The sequence below is a fragment of the Callithrix jacchus genome, chromosome 12, assembly GCF_049354715.1.
Source record: "Callithrix jacchus isolate 240 chromosome 12, calJac240_pri, whole genome shotgun sequence".
Classification (NCBI taxonomy): domain Eukaryota; kingdom Metazoa; phylum Chordata; class Mammalia; order Primates; family Cebidae; genus Callithrix; species Callithrix jacchus.
In genome coordinates, this window is record NC_133513.1 from 5,855,221 (window position 1) to 5,868,953 (window position 13,733).

A 13,733-nucleotide genomic window follows, 5' to 3' on the forward strand; every position below is an offset into this window, starting at 1 on the left:
TGGCAAAACCCTATCTCTACTAAAAGTACAAAAATTAGCCGGACATGGTGGCAGGCACCTGTAATCCCAGCTACTCAGGAGTCTGAGGCAGGAGAATCTCCTGAAACTGGGAGGTGGAGGTTGCAGTGAGCTAAGAGATCACACCACTGCATTTAAGCCTGCATAACAGAGCAAGACTAGCTAAAAAAAAAAAAGAAAAGAAAGTTGGCCAAGCTATAAAAATAAAGGGAGGAGGGACTGAGAGATGTTTTACCCTTGATAAGATGGACACCTTACGGCTTCCAGTACCACTCTGAGCCCTGTGCTCAGCACGCCCCATGGCTGAGATGACCATTCTGAGAAACGCAGACTTCGGGGACTCACAGCTGTACCGCCTACTCTCAGTGAAGCCCCTGAAGAACATTCTCACTTTCTTACCCTCATGCAACTGCTGAGCAAGTTTCACTCCACAACGAGGTGGCTTCCAGCTCAGAAAGTTAGACATGGCTCAGAAGGGCCACGCTGCTGTGAAACACCTTGTCTCCTCTCCCTTGTGAAAAGATAACCCCCACACACTACTATTTTCAAGTATCAAACAGAACGACTTCTTTTTTTTTTTGAGAGGGGGTCTCATTCTGTCACCCAGGCTGGAATGCAGTATGATCTTAGCTCAGTGCAGCCTCGACCTCCTGGGCTCGTGATCCTCTCGCCACAGCCTTTTAAAGTGCTGGGATTATAGGTGTGAGCCACCATGCCTGGCCAGAATCAACCTTTTACATTAGGTCTTTACTTTTTTCTTCAAATCACCTAAATTAACTGTACTATATAAAGAGGCATTTAAACAGCTGCCAAGGACCAACAACATGTTGTGTGCAGGAAGGCACACGGAAAAAGGAGAGGAGCCAGCACATTCAGAAATAAACATTTTAGTGATGCAGCTTCTTGTGGGGAAAAGGACTGTTTTTGTATGCATGAAAACAAAAACAAAAACAACACTCTTCCAGAGTAACTTCACTATTTGACACCTGTGATCCATAAACAGGTGCGCTCCAGAGGCTGCCTCACAACAGTGCAAGGGTGAGGGGCAGGCCGTGCCCCCTGCGGTGCACACAGTGCCGCCTTCCTCATGGTGCTGCCTCCTGCTCTGTATCTCTTGACTTGGCTGCTGTTCCTACTTTTTCATCACTCCTTGTCATGCTGCAGTTATGTCCTTCTATGTGCCTTTATGCATATGTGCAAATATTTTTATAGGATACATGTGTAAAAGTAGACTTGCTAAATCTAAAAATGGACATTTTAAATTGTGCCCCTCACTTTCTGGCATTCAACTTACATTTTCATCCATGGCACATGACGAGCCTTTCATGCCTTTTTGTTTCTGATCTTTGGGTTATATCTTTTTTAGGAAGGCTTTTCATAACTCAACACAGTAAAATTATTACTTTTTTTTTTTTTTTTGAGACGGAGTTTCGCTCTTGTTACCCAGGCTGGAGTGCAATGGCGCGATCTCGGCTCACTGCAACCGCCGCCTCCTGGGTTCAGGCAATTCTCCTGCCTCAGCCTCCTGAGTAGCTGGGATTACAGGCACACACCACCGTGCCCAGCTAATTTTTTGTAGTTTTTAGTAGAGACGGGGTTTCACCATGTTGACCAGGATGGTCTCGATCTGTTGACCTCGTGATCCACCCACCTCGGCCTCCCAAAGTGCTGGGATTACAGGCTTGAGCCACCGCGCCCGGCCTATTATCCTACTTTTATCCTGAATGCACTGGTAGTTTTGTTTATCTTTCTCACTTTTAACCTACCTGAATTTGATTTTTCATATACCTTCGTATATGCAAAGGAGGTGGTTTTAAATGCAAGATTAAGGAAGCATACCTTTACTCTGTGACCAGAGACACTGCAAAGACTGTGCGCGCGCGCGCGCGCACACACACACACACGCACACACACACACACACACACACCCCGACAGAGCAGAGCTGCCTCTTGTCTCCTAGGCCCTTTTCTCATGTAATGTTCCATTTCTAGATCTAAGGCTCATCTACCGAATGCCCACGGGTCCTTCTGGAGGCTGGGGTGGGAGGGGGGCTGGACCTGCTCTGGGGTCACTTGTGCCATTCCCCCAAATCACCTCTTGCCCCTTCCAGGCAATGACTGTTCTATGGAGGCCTGGCTGTCTGGTTAATTCTATGTTGGTTACTGAGCCTCTGGCCTAGGAAAGAGCTTCTATTTTGCAAAAATGCTTTAGTGAACTCACTCAGAATGGATCCTCTGAAGCAGGGCCTCTCAAATGGAGGCCCTGTGCCCCTCCAGGGGACATCTGGCAATGTGTGGAGACATTTCTGGTAGACATAATTAATTCTTGAGGAAGGTGTTACTGGCACTGAGTGAGGTCAGGGATGTTGCTAAAATCCTGTAATGCACAGGACAGCCCCCACAACAGAGGACGACCTGGCCTGAAACGTCAACGGTGGCTCAGTTGAGAAACTGAGCTAAGGAAAAATATTACAATAGTTTATCAATGAGTGATATCTCAAAAGTTTTTAACAGAGGCAGTGCAAACTATAGGATGACTCTGGATTTTGGTTAACAACAGAGTTTCAACTTGAATTAAGACTTAGTCTCAAGTCTACAGTGTGGCTTCCTCCTCCCCTTCCCCAGTGCATGGTCCATCCCAGCATTTCTATTTCTCTTCTACTCCCAGCTCCCCGGATACCCTGGTCTGGTTAGGGATCCCCTGGGCAACATGCTAGTCACCTGTCCTGACACAGAAAGGTGACGGCTCTAGGGAGCAGCGGGCCAGTGAACTTTAGAATACTGCTGCAGTTGCCCTTGTGTGGTTTGCTGGTTAGCTCAGCAAAAGGACAGCCTGGCACGTCAAGCTGCAGAAGGCTATTCCAAGACTTGAGAACTGACTCTATAAAGATTAAGTAATCATAAACCTTTGAAAAAATGCTGTCTTTAAAAAGAAAAGTTAGACAGGCACGGGGTCTCATGCATGTAATCCCAGCACTTTGGGAGGTCAAGGCGGGTGGATCACAAGGTCAAGAGATGGAGACCATCCTTGTCAACATGGTGAAACCCTGTCTCTACTAAAATATAAAAATTTGCTGGGTGTGGGGGCACACGCCTGTAGTCCCAGCTACTCAGTAGGCTGAGGCAGGAGAATCGCTGGAACCCAAGAGGCAGAGGTTGGAGTGAGCTGAGATCGTGCTACTGCACTTCAATCTGGTGACAGAGCGAGACTCCACCCCCATCCCCCCAAAAAAGTCTACTCATGAAAAGTTACTTCCAGTAGTAACAGGTTCTTTCTGCTTCTGCACAGGCACCACCAGCCACAGTAACATGTCCAGTCAAGTCCACATGCAGGCCAGGCTCCTACTGCTCCAAGGGCGGCAGCTGGTTCCCAAGGTCCCTGGCTCATGCCCCACTGTAGCAGAACCCAGAGCCCACAGGATGGACCCATGGCAGCCCACACAGGGCCCAGGGTCAGAGAGTGCTGGCCAGCGCCATACCAGTGTATATGCACACATGCCCAGGCTGAGGGATCTTAGTCTAAGCCACTTGAGAATAATCTGTTGACAAACTTCTCTCAGAATTTACAAAGTTTACTGTATATCTAACCTTTCATCTAAAACATGCACTAATCATAAAAGCTTACTTTCATGTAAGAATCAAGCCAAGTATCCTCTTTAAGGATGAGACAAGAAAAATACAAACAACTGGGGAAAAACTAACAAAAATCCTTGACAACCAAATCTGAGAACCACATGTTGAGAGAAATCAAAGGACAATGGGGACAATTTATACAAGTTTCTAAAATGTGCACTCTGGGAAACAGAAAGCTCCCTCAAACTTACTCTTAGCACTGAACTTGTTTTCTTTTCGAGGTCTGCCAGTTTTCTTCAAGCAGTTATCGCATACAAAACTGCAAAAATAATAGTGGTATGATCAGACTGTGCATAATGATGTATATTGTCAAACCAATGAAATGCAGCATTCAGATATTTTTTGTTAGTTGTTTAAATCACATTATTATAAAATTAAAGAGTGAAGAGGCAGACTGCTTTGATTCCACACTTTGTAAAGCGGGTAAACACTTAGAACTTAAATTTAGAACCAACTGCCATCTCTCTTAGTTGCTGAATTCTTGCTGACAACAATGAATGAGATGCAGCAGCCACTGCAACGGCCCCCCTTTGGCTCTGTGCAGAACCGCCCTCCAGGCCACGGGAAACTACTCACCCTGAAGGCCAAATGATGTCATAGTGCAGAACGCAGATCTGATGCATCTTCCGGCCACACTCCTTGCAATCAACGAAACTAGGAGACAAAGAAGGCTCACTGTTAAGCACACGGCAGCACACAGAGTCACTTGCAGAAGTCTGTGTGCGTCCACACCTTGTTCTCTAGGTTACTTTGAGTAGTGCTGACATTAATGCGTATGTTGGCAACTTTGGCTATATTTTACGAAGCATCCATATGATATCTTCTATAGGAAAAAACTTTCTTCCCTTCTTTGTACAAGTGCTTCATTCTTCTTTTCTCCCAATCTCCTTTTGCAACCAGAAGGGAAACTTTATTTTTTTCTTCAAAGATGGGGTTTCTCCATGATGGCCAGGCTGGTCTTGAACTCCTGACCTCAGGTGATCCACCCACCTTGGCCTCCCAAAGTGCTAGGATTACAGGCATGAGCTACCATGCCCGGTGGGAAACTTTACAGCATAATACTTTCAGTGTTCTAAATAATTCTCTTAAGTCTAATATTATTTAGGATACTAAAGGGTAACACAGCCAGTTCAAAGCAGCCATGCTAGGCCTGAGGCACAAAACACCAGTTATGAGTCACTTATAAATGGTGGAACGTGTCAGGCCCACTGGTAAACTGACAGGGGTTTATTCAAGTAAACCCTGGTGAAGTGAGAGGATGGGTCACCCATTCCCCATAAATCCTCCACAATGCTCTACAGCAGCCCACGACCATGACCCACCAGGGCTCGGAGAACTGCCTCACCTGAGAATCTTGAATGCCAAGATGCCTTTACGTCAGGATCTTGGGTTTTATTAACTCCCTCCCTTGCCGCCATCACAATGCAAACCTCCAAGGAGGCTGAAGGGACTGGCGAGTATTGTGACTCTCTCTCTGCTCCTGAGCTCTGAGATAGGGCTCCTCTGCAGGACGCCCCTGCCCTTGCCCCCTTAATCTGTCTGCTGCACATGCTATGCAAGCCCTCGGCCATGGGTCTACCCTCACATGGGTTCTCTGCCCAGTGTGCAGAGAAAAAACACAGACACAAAACTGTGAAACGGTGGCGGCACCCGTTCATGGTCCTATGGCGCTCTCTGACAGGCCTGCTCTATGTGGCTCCCTCTCCCTTCCATGTGGCAGGTGCTTTGAATCTGCATTCCTTTCCTCCAGTGCTGTATCCCCCACAAGCCCTGTCTTTCAAAACTCAGCCACTGAGCTCATCCCCTATAAGAATTTCAAAGGTTGGTGCCAAGAACTTCCTTAATTCCTGTGCTGTCTCCAAAGATTCCCTGCTCTCAGCTCTTCCCCGCAGTGTCAGGGAAAAGGAGTGCTCCCCACCCCCAACCAAACCGTACTGGGGCCAGGTGCAGAGGGTCAAACCTATAATCCCAGCACTTGGAGAGGCTGAGGTGGAAGGACTGCTTGAGGCTGGGAGTTTGAGACAAACCCGGGTAAAATACGGAGACCCTGCCTCTACAAAAAATTACAAAATTGGCCGGACGTGGTGACTCATAAAGTCAGGAGTTTGAGACCAGCCTGGCCAACACAGTGAAACCCCATCTCTACTAAAAGTACAAAAATTACCCAGGCATGGTGGTATGTGCCTGTAGTACCAGCTAGGGAGGCTGAGGCAGAAGAATCACTTGAACTTTGGAGGTGGAGGTTGTGGTGAGCCAAGATCCTGCCACTACACTTCAGCCTGGGCAACAGAGCAAGACGTCTCAATAAATAAATAAATAGAAACAAAAAATTAGCTGGAAGTTAACCTCCTCTGCCTACTGACCATCCACTCTAGGGGCCTTGTATTTTTATTGAGTATCCTGCGTTCTTTCATGCCCCTGTCTCTAGAATGCTCTATAGCTCTGACACAAGTGTCACCTTGCCAAAGAAACCAGGCCCAACTGTAGTGATGCTGCTCTGCCCAGGTGGGGTCCCTTCCGGCTGGGACTCACCTGCACTGTCTCCTGCCTCAGGCTGTGCCATGACCCAGCTGTCTCTCTAGACTACGACCAGCAGGAAGGAGACCCCTTCACTCATCCATGCATTCCCTCTGCCTGGCACCTACCACTTCGATGTAATCTATTTTGAAATTGAAAAGTGGATATAAATCATAATAACTATAAAGTCACAGAGAAAAAAACACATGTGAAAAGAAAGGTGGAAAATCAGGAAAAAAAATCCACTGGTCACAAGCAGGATGGGTGCTCTGCCCTGGCATCTTGCCAAGACTACAGCTCTAGGATTTACATAATTGTCCTGTGTACCAGGTGCTGGCAGAGATGAAGTAACCTGCCAAAAGTCAAGCTAGGTTTCCAGAGGTGGCCTGGGTAGAAATCTGTGCCTACCACTTTAGCCGCTGGCCTCCCTGGAGTGAGAGGGTCACGCGAGGGAAAGCAGAAGATGTTTCTCGGCTTTGGCTGAGTCACAGCCCACATCTCCCCAGCAGCCAACACTCCTGGAGCCTGTGCTTACCACAGGGACAAAAAGCAGCCAGTATCACCATGCACTGGAGTGCCCTCAGAACCTTACATTGGGAACCTGGGAAGGGGCGACCACACTGAAGAAACTCTGAAGTCTCTTAAGGGGCTGTTATGAGGCAAGGTAAGCAAATGCAGCACTCTCACTCACCACTGAAAAAAGGCCTTAACATGCATCAAGCTTCCCATTATTTGAGAAAGCAGCTTCTAAGAGGTTTTCGTTCTGTTATTTCCCTTTAAACGATACTACTAGTACTATTTCAACAAATATTCCTACCTTTGGTCGCTAAAGATTCACACAAAATGGCTTCTTAAAGACACCCATAACCAAATTCACACAGAACAAAAACATCCCATTAACCTTGTCACTGTTAAAATCCAGTAACTAGAGAACATGTTAGAGGCAGACATACTTTGTTTACGTTTAAAAAGAATCTATATTTAAAAGATATTAAACTCAAGGCCGGGCGCGGTGGCTCAAGCCTGTAATCCCAGCACTTTGGGAGGCCGAGGCAGGTGGATCACGAGGTCGAGATCGAGATCATCCTGGTCAACATGGTGAAACCCCGTCTCTACTAAAAATACAAAAAAAATTAGCTGGACATGGTGGCGCGTGCCTGTAATCCCAGCTACTCAGGAGGCTGAGGCAGGAGAATTGCCTGAACCCAGGAGGCGGAGGTTGCAGTGAGCAGAGATCGTGCCATTGCACTCCAGCCTGGGAAACGAGCGAAACTCCATCTCAAAAAACAAAAAAACAAACAAAAAAAAACTCAGACCAGAAATTCCTCTTAAGGCAACATATTTCCAATGTTTTTACCCACAACCCACTCTATAAAGAGTAACTTTACTGATTTCAAAGCAAAATTAAAAGTAAAAGGCCGGGCGTGGTGGCTCACGCCTGTAATCCAAGCACTTTGGAGGCCAAGGCAGGCGGATCACCTGAGGTCGGGAGTTTAAGACCGGCGTGACCAACATGGTGAAACCCCATCTCAAATAAAAAAACAGGTAAAAAAGAAACAGTTATATACTTACGGTTCAGGGTCTAAGGTATCATTTTTCTTCTTTTCAAACTGATCCTTTGAAATTGTCCTTGTTTTAAAAAAAAAAAAAAATGTTTTATTAACTAAAATTTATCTGTTGAGTATAAACTATAGGGTCTTCTGAATGTTATTTTGTAACTAGTTTTACAAACAAAAAGAAATGATGGCCCGCTAAAATTTCAAGTACATGTAATGATGGAATGAATAGAAAATTTAATTTCACAGAACACTACAATTTCCTTTCCCACATATTCCACTACCATTTCTTTTCTTTCCTTTGTTTTAGAGACAGGGTCTCGCTCTGTTGCCCAGGCTGGAGTGCAGTGGTGTGATCATGGCTCACTGCAATCCCAGTCTCCTAGGCTCAAGTGATCTTCCTGAGTAGGTGGGACTATAGGCACGCACCACCACGACAGACTAATTTTTTGATCTTTTTGGAGATGGGGGTCTCGCTATGTTGCCCAGGCTGAACTCAAACTCCTGGGTTCAAGTGGTCCTCCCACCTCAGTTTTGAGTAGCTGGGGCTACAGGTACTAACCACCATGCACTGCTAAGTTTTTTCATTTTTTATACAGGTGGAGGTCTCACTATGTTGCTCAGGCGACAATCCAGTTATTAATCACACAACTAAAGAGAATAGGATGACAATGGAAATCAATTCAAAATGTAGAATTTCAGTCACTCTGGTTTCTCTTACAAGGCGCTAGGTTTTTTTTTTGCACTTGAATAAAGAAAAGGTATTGGAGCATTAAGTGCCTACACTGCTGGAAACCACTTCTGTGGCAAAGTCTTCCTTTCTGTTAGGGGAACTCACACTGTGGGTAGGGTGGTAGGGATCATGGAAGACTGAGGAATCCAGTCTGGCAACAAGAGGGAACCACATAGCACTGGCAAACCTGGGCAGAAGCAGTGGGTAGCTGGCAGGCTTTTAGGTATTTCAAGCATAGAAATAAGTTGATCACACAATTAGTGCATTTGCATTTTCTTGCCACACACTGGCCATTCTTTCTTTTTTTTGGGGGGGTGGGGGAGGGGGAAGAGTCTTGCTCTGTTGCCAGGCTGGAGTGCAGTGGTGCGATCTCGGCTCACTGCAACCTCTGACTCCTGGGTTTAAGCAATTCCCCTGCCTCAGCCTACCAAGTAGCTGGGACTACAGGTGCATGCCACCACACCCAGCTAATTTTTCTATTTTTCCTAGAGATGGGGTTTCATCATGTTGGTTAGGATAATCTTGATTTCTTGACCTTGTGATCCACCCACCTCGGCCTCTCAAAGTGCTGGGATTATAGGCGTTAGCCACTGTGCCCAGCCCACTCTGGCCATTCTATGGTTCCAAGGTAACTCTGCCAGATAGTAAACACTGGAAGGAAAAGTTTAACCCTGTGCAGGAATGAACTAACAAAGTTACACCTGTCCACTTTGGAGCTGATGAACAATAGGTAAAGCACTAGTGAGGGAAGGAGACACATTTATACTTTTGGCCAAAAACTGGGGTTGGAGAACACTGGAATCAATTAATCTGCATTAGAGCGCAGCAACCGAAAGCATGGAGGTTTAAGTGGAGATAAACTAAATGTAAAGAGTGGGGATGTATATCAAACTAATTTTTTGCTACTGCCAGTTCTGTGAATGGGAGTAGGTATAACTGAAAATTTACAGGGTCGGGCAAGGTGGCCCCTGTACTTTGGAAGGCAAAGGCAGGAGGACTGCTTGAGGCCAAGAGTTCAAGACTAGCCTGGGAAACTCAGTGAGACCACGTTTCAAAATAAAAGAAAATTCGTAATTCCCCAAAATGGTAGTTGACAACCACTACAAAAAAGCAATTACTTTATGTAGTTTTTTTTTGAGGAGTCTTGCTCTGTCGCCCAGGATGGAGTGCAGTGTTGCGATCATGGCTCACTGCAACCTCTGCCTTCCGGGTTCAAGGTTTTCTGCTGCCTCAGCCTCCTGAGTAGCTGGGACTACAGGTACCCGCCACCACGACTGGTTAAATTTTTAAATTTTTTATTTTTATTAAGTAGAGACTGAGTTTCACCATGTTGGCTGGTCTTGAACTCCTGACCTCAGGCGATCCACCCACTTCAGCCTCCCAAAGTGCTGGGATTACAGGTGTAAGCCACCACGCCTGGCTGGAGAAAACAATTATTTTACAAGAAAAGACCAAGGTCAAGAGAGGCCAGCGATCTACAGTGGTAGGCTACAGTACTACTGCCCTGAATGATAAAGAAGGCAGAGGTGGCATTATGGTTCAGCCAAAACACATTTTTCAGTATAAACGTGTAAGTTTATACTAGCCTGGGCAACATGGCGAGACCTCGTCTCTACAAGAAATACAAAAAATCAGTTGGGTGTGGTGCACCTGTAGCCTCAGCTACTTGAGATGCTGAGGCAGGAGGATCGCTTGAACCCAGAAGGTCAAGGCTGCAGTGAGTAGAGATAGAGTCACTCCACTGCAAACCACCCAGGTGACTGAATGAGACCCTGTCTCAAAAACGAAAACCCAAAAAACACTGCATAAAAGTCAAAATGACAGTGGTACTTCCCTTATAGTAATGATAAGAGGGAAAAACAACTTAAGGCCACCCTCCTCTGCCCCTGAAAAAATGACAGGATGGTACTTACGTTTGGGGTTGTGAAGGGTCGTCACCCAGGGTCACATTCTCGCCCTGGATCTCTGTGAAACACTTCTCACAGAAATGATACCTGTCAGCAAGAAGGCCATACTTGGGTGAACTGGTCCATCATAACACACAGCCACCCAAGCAACGAAGCCACCAATCAGAGCAGGGCAGAGCACCACGACGAAGGGGGGGCGTTGTTGGTTGATTGATGGGTCAGTGAGGACAATGAAAGGAACAGGGGGCAGGTGGGGAAGGGCAGGATTAGAGAACAGGGAAGGGAACAAATAGCACAGACACAGAGGTAAGACGCAGACACCGAGACAACACAGAGCAGAAAGCCAAGGCAAAGCATTGATTAGCATTCGGTCTCACTGCACACGTCACAGGCCATCATCACTAACAACGACAGGCTCGGTCCGGCTCCAAGAGGCAAATGTTTTCAAGGAGTTGTTAACACTAGAATTGCGTGGAGCCCAAATTTAGGAATCTGAATTTTGTTCTTACTCAGAGAAAGTCAAATATAACTCTAGGGTTTGAGATGGAAAAATTTACTTGAACAAAACAGTCTGACAAAAGGCCTTAAAAAAGCAATTTAAACTGAAATAGCTTTATTTTTCAAAATGGAAAATTTATGCTTGACAGCAATTCACAGATTTCATTTCCGGTATTAAGCCAAATCTTTAAATGTATGAAAATGCTGAGCACCCAGAACTGTTTTAATTTTTCCTGTTCTTTTTTTTTTCATGTTAATCATTCAGTTAATTGTATTACAATACAAATGAAACCAAATCCATATTCTAGACAAACATTTAACATAAATGCAGTCAAGGGTCAAAGACTTTCCACCCATTTATCAATATGAATATATACAGTAAGAAATGTGATATATTGTATAAGAAATACAATATATGTAAATCCATGAACAATCTTTGAAAATTCAATTCTAAGCTTTGATTTGATATTTTGGTACTGGGATTAATCATTCATCAATCTGAAAGACTTAGCAAATGACTGTTCTGACTTGGGGGCCATCCAAGTTAAGTGAATTTAATCTTTAAAGAACAATCTGCATTTGAGAAATTATCCATCACCCCGATTTCTTGTAAGACAATACAGAGCCGGGGCTCAAGCTATCAAATACAAACAATTAAAATAAAAACTACTAAATGTTTGGAAAGGACATAAATGAGAAATCAACAGAAATACAGGCTGATGCTGCATAAAACGAGATGAGTACACAAGAATACTGTAAAATAAACAAGCGGGTGGAGGTGGACCATACAAGCGAGAAGAAGGAGTGTCAGGTAGCGACGGCAGCACGAATGCGGTTTAGTGCTCAAAACTATGTCTATGAGATGCCAGAAAGGATTAGTATTAAAAACGGTGTGACAGGACTCGAGCGCCAGGCTGAACCACCAAGTGCAGAATGGGACGCAGCGGCTGCAGTCTCACTTGCTCACGCACTCACTCGGCTACAGAAGACAGGTGTGGGCCACCGCATGACCGGTTTATTACCATTAGGACAGGTCCCCCACAAGTCCCAAATCTAATCTTAATTCCACACACTGAGCATTTTGTCTGTTATATTTCACTAACCACACAGAAACAGCAAACCTTAAAGCATACAACTTCAGAGCATGCATAATATCTCAAGATGAGCCAATTTTTTTGCATCTGGTTGGTGAGGAACATGACAGATTCACTGTGGGTAAGGACTGGATTAATGAAGGTTTCTTGCTAGGACTAATTTATTTGGGACTAATTTAATAAATGATGTCAAATTTAAAACTCTGACAGGGAACAGACATGTTTCTCTCTCCTTCCGTCTCTCTCTCTCTCCTCCCCCCCCATACACACACACACACACACACACACACACACACACACACACACACATATATGTATTTTTTTTTTTCCTGAAAGAACTGTAGCAATATTCTGGCCACTCACTATTTTGTAAATACCCTAAAATCCTCTATGGAAAAGAACTTCCATGTGCAGGAGGGCATGGTCATCACTGGCAAGAAGGAATTAAAGTATAGAAACTATTACCAATTCAGTGGCAACCAAAACAATATGTAAAAAAGACATTCCCTCAATCCCCAATCCCCTTTTAAGTAAAACTCTGAATTGAGTGATCCATCCAGGATACAGTCAAACATGCAGCACTATGGCCAGCTAGAAGGAACTGTGAAACACGTTCTGAAATGAAATTCCCACCATAATCACAGGTGAGTCTAAAAAGTTTTCAATTCCTAGACAAACTCTTCGCTTTTATTCAAGGACAGCAAGCCCAGAAACATCCAGGAAACAAGAACCATGAACCCATCTTTTCTCATTTGAGGAAACTGACACAGAAGGAGGCATTGGTGGCAGAATGGCAGCCCTTGGAGGGTTGGGAAACGGAGGCTCTCCCTGTGCGATCAACTCCCTAGAACTGGGAGCCAAAGTGTGTTAATAGACTCCTCGTGTGTCCCAAAACTGCTGGAAAAATGGACAATTTGGCCTGTTCATGTTTAAGGAAGGGAGGAAGAGGGGCCCGTGGCTTCACTTTATTACTATTCTGAGAGACGAAGACGGCACACAGAGCAAGGAGCCGTCACCTCCAACTAGCAAATCAGATAAAGCAATCCTGGCAATCAATGGGTGACAGATGTTGTTGCTAGACCGCCCCTACCTTCTTACCTGGTCCATACTTTATTCTCCCTGGAAATACATAAAGGCTCAGAAATTCCCTTTCCAACTTAGGCACCTAGATGACATTTTGCCTGGTGTGAAGCAAGCAGTTTGATGAAGATGGAGTTGCAAAGGAAATACTTCCCGTGACCCACTGATGTTGCATTTCAGGGTTGCTAAAGTTAGTTAGTACAACGTAACTGCAGAGTTTATCTGTAAGGGTAATTTAATATACGGAGTAACTTTTCAAATGCAGATTGTTTTAAAGCACTGTACAAGTACATATGAATAACTGGGATATCTATAGATAAAATTTATATTATCTACAGACACTAACTGGGAAAGCTAAAGAACAGTTTTCCCAACACGAGTTACTTTCAAATTGCAAAGTGTGAAAACAAGTGAAAATGTAACCATACGCTAGTTTATGTATTAGGGTTTCACCTGTTTAAATGGTCTATAGGATCTTCTATTGTTCTAAGTGCCCAGCGTAGGACTACAAGTGCCAAGACAACTGTTTATAAGAACACTACGGTGTTCATTAATAGTCAAAGTTCAAAATGAAAACATAAGCACTTAAAATATTTGTTACAGAATCAGGCCACTGCTTTCTTAGGATTATAACATGCTAACCTACTCAGATACAGTCGTCTAGAGCATGCCTCGGGTCAGCTGAGGAACACTATGC

General features: G+C 44.8%; 1 protein-coding gene across 8 annotated transcripts in view; it reads right to left on the reverse strand.

The window, feature by feature from the left end:
- CREBBP (CREB binding lysine acetyltransferase) overlaps positions 1-13,733 on the reverse strand; it is a 163,630-nt gene that overhangs the window by 18,038 nt on the left and 131,859 nt on the right. For 5 of the 8 annotated variants that reach the window (XM_078344542.1, XM_035266791.3, XM_078344543.1 and 2 more), the window contains 4 exons: positions 10,371-10,481; positions 7,741-7,797; positions 4,228-4,305; positions 3,843-3,910 (listed from right to left, as the gene is read on the reverse strand). In XM_078344542.1, coding sequence (XP_078200668.1) covers positions 3,843-3,910; positions 4,228-4,305; positions 7,741-7,797; positions 10,371-10,481 — 314 coding nt within the window. The remainder of the gene's footprint in view (positions 1-3,842; positions 3,911-4,227; positions 4,306-7,740; positions 7,798-10,370; positions 10,482-13,733) is intronic. The other 3 variants (XM_035266789.3, XM_035266793.3, XM_035266790.3) reach the window with 1 other exon arrangement.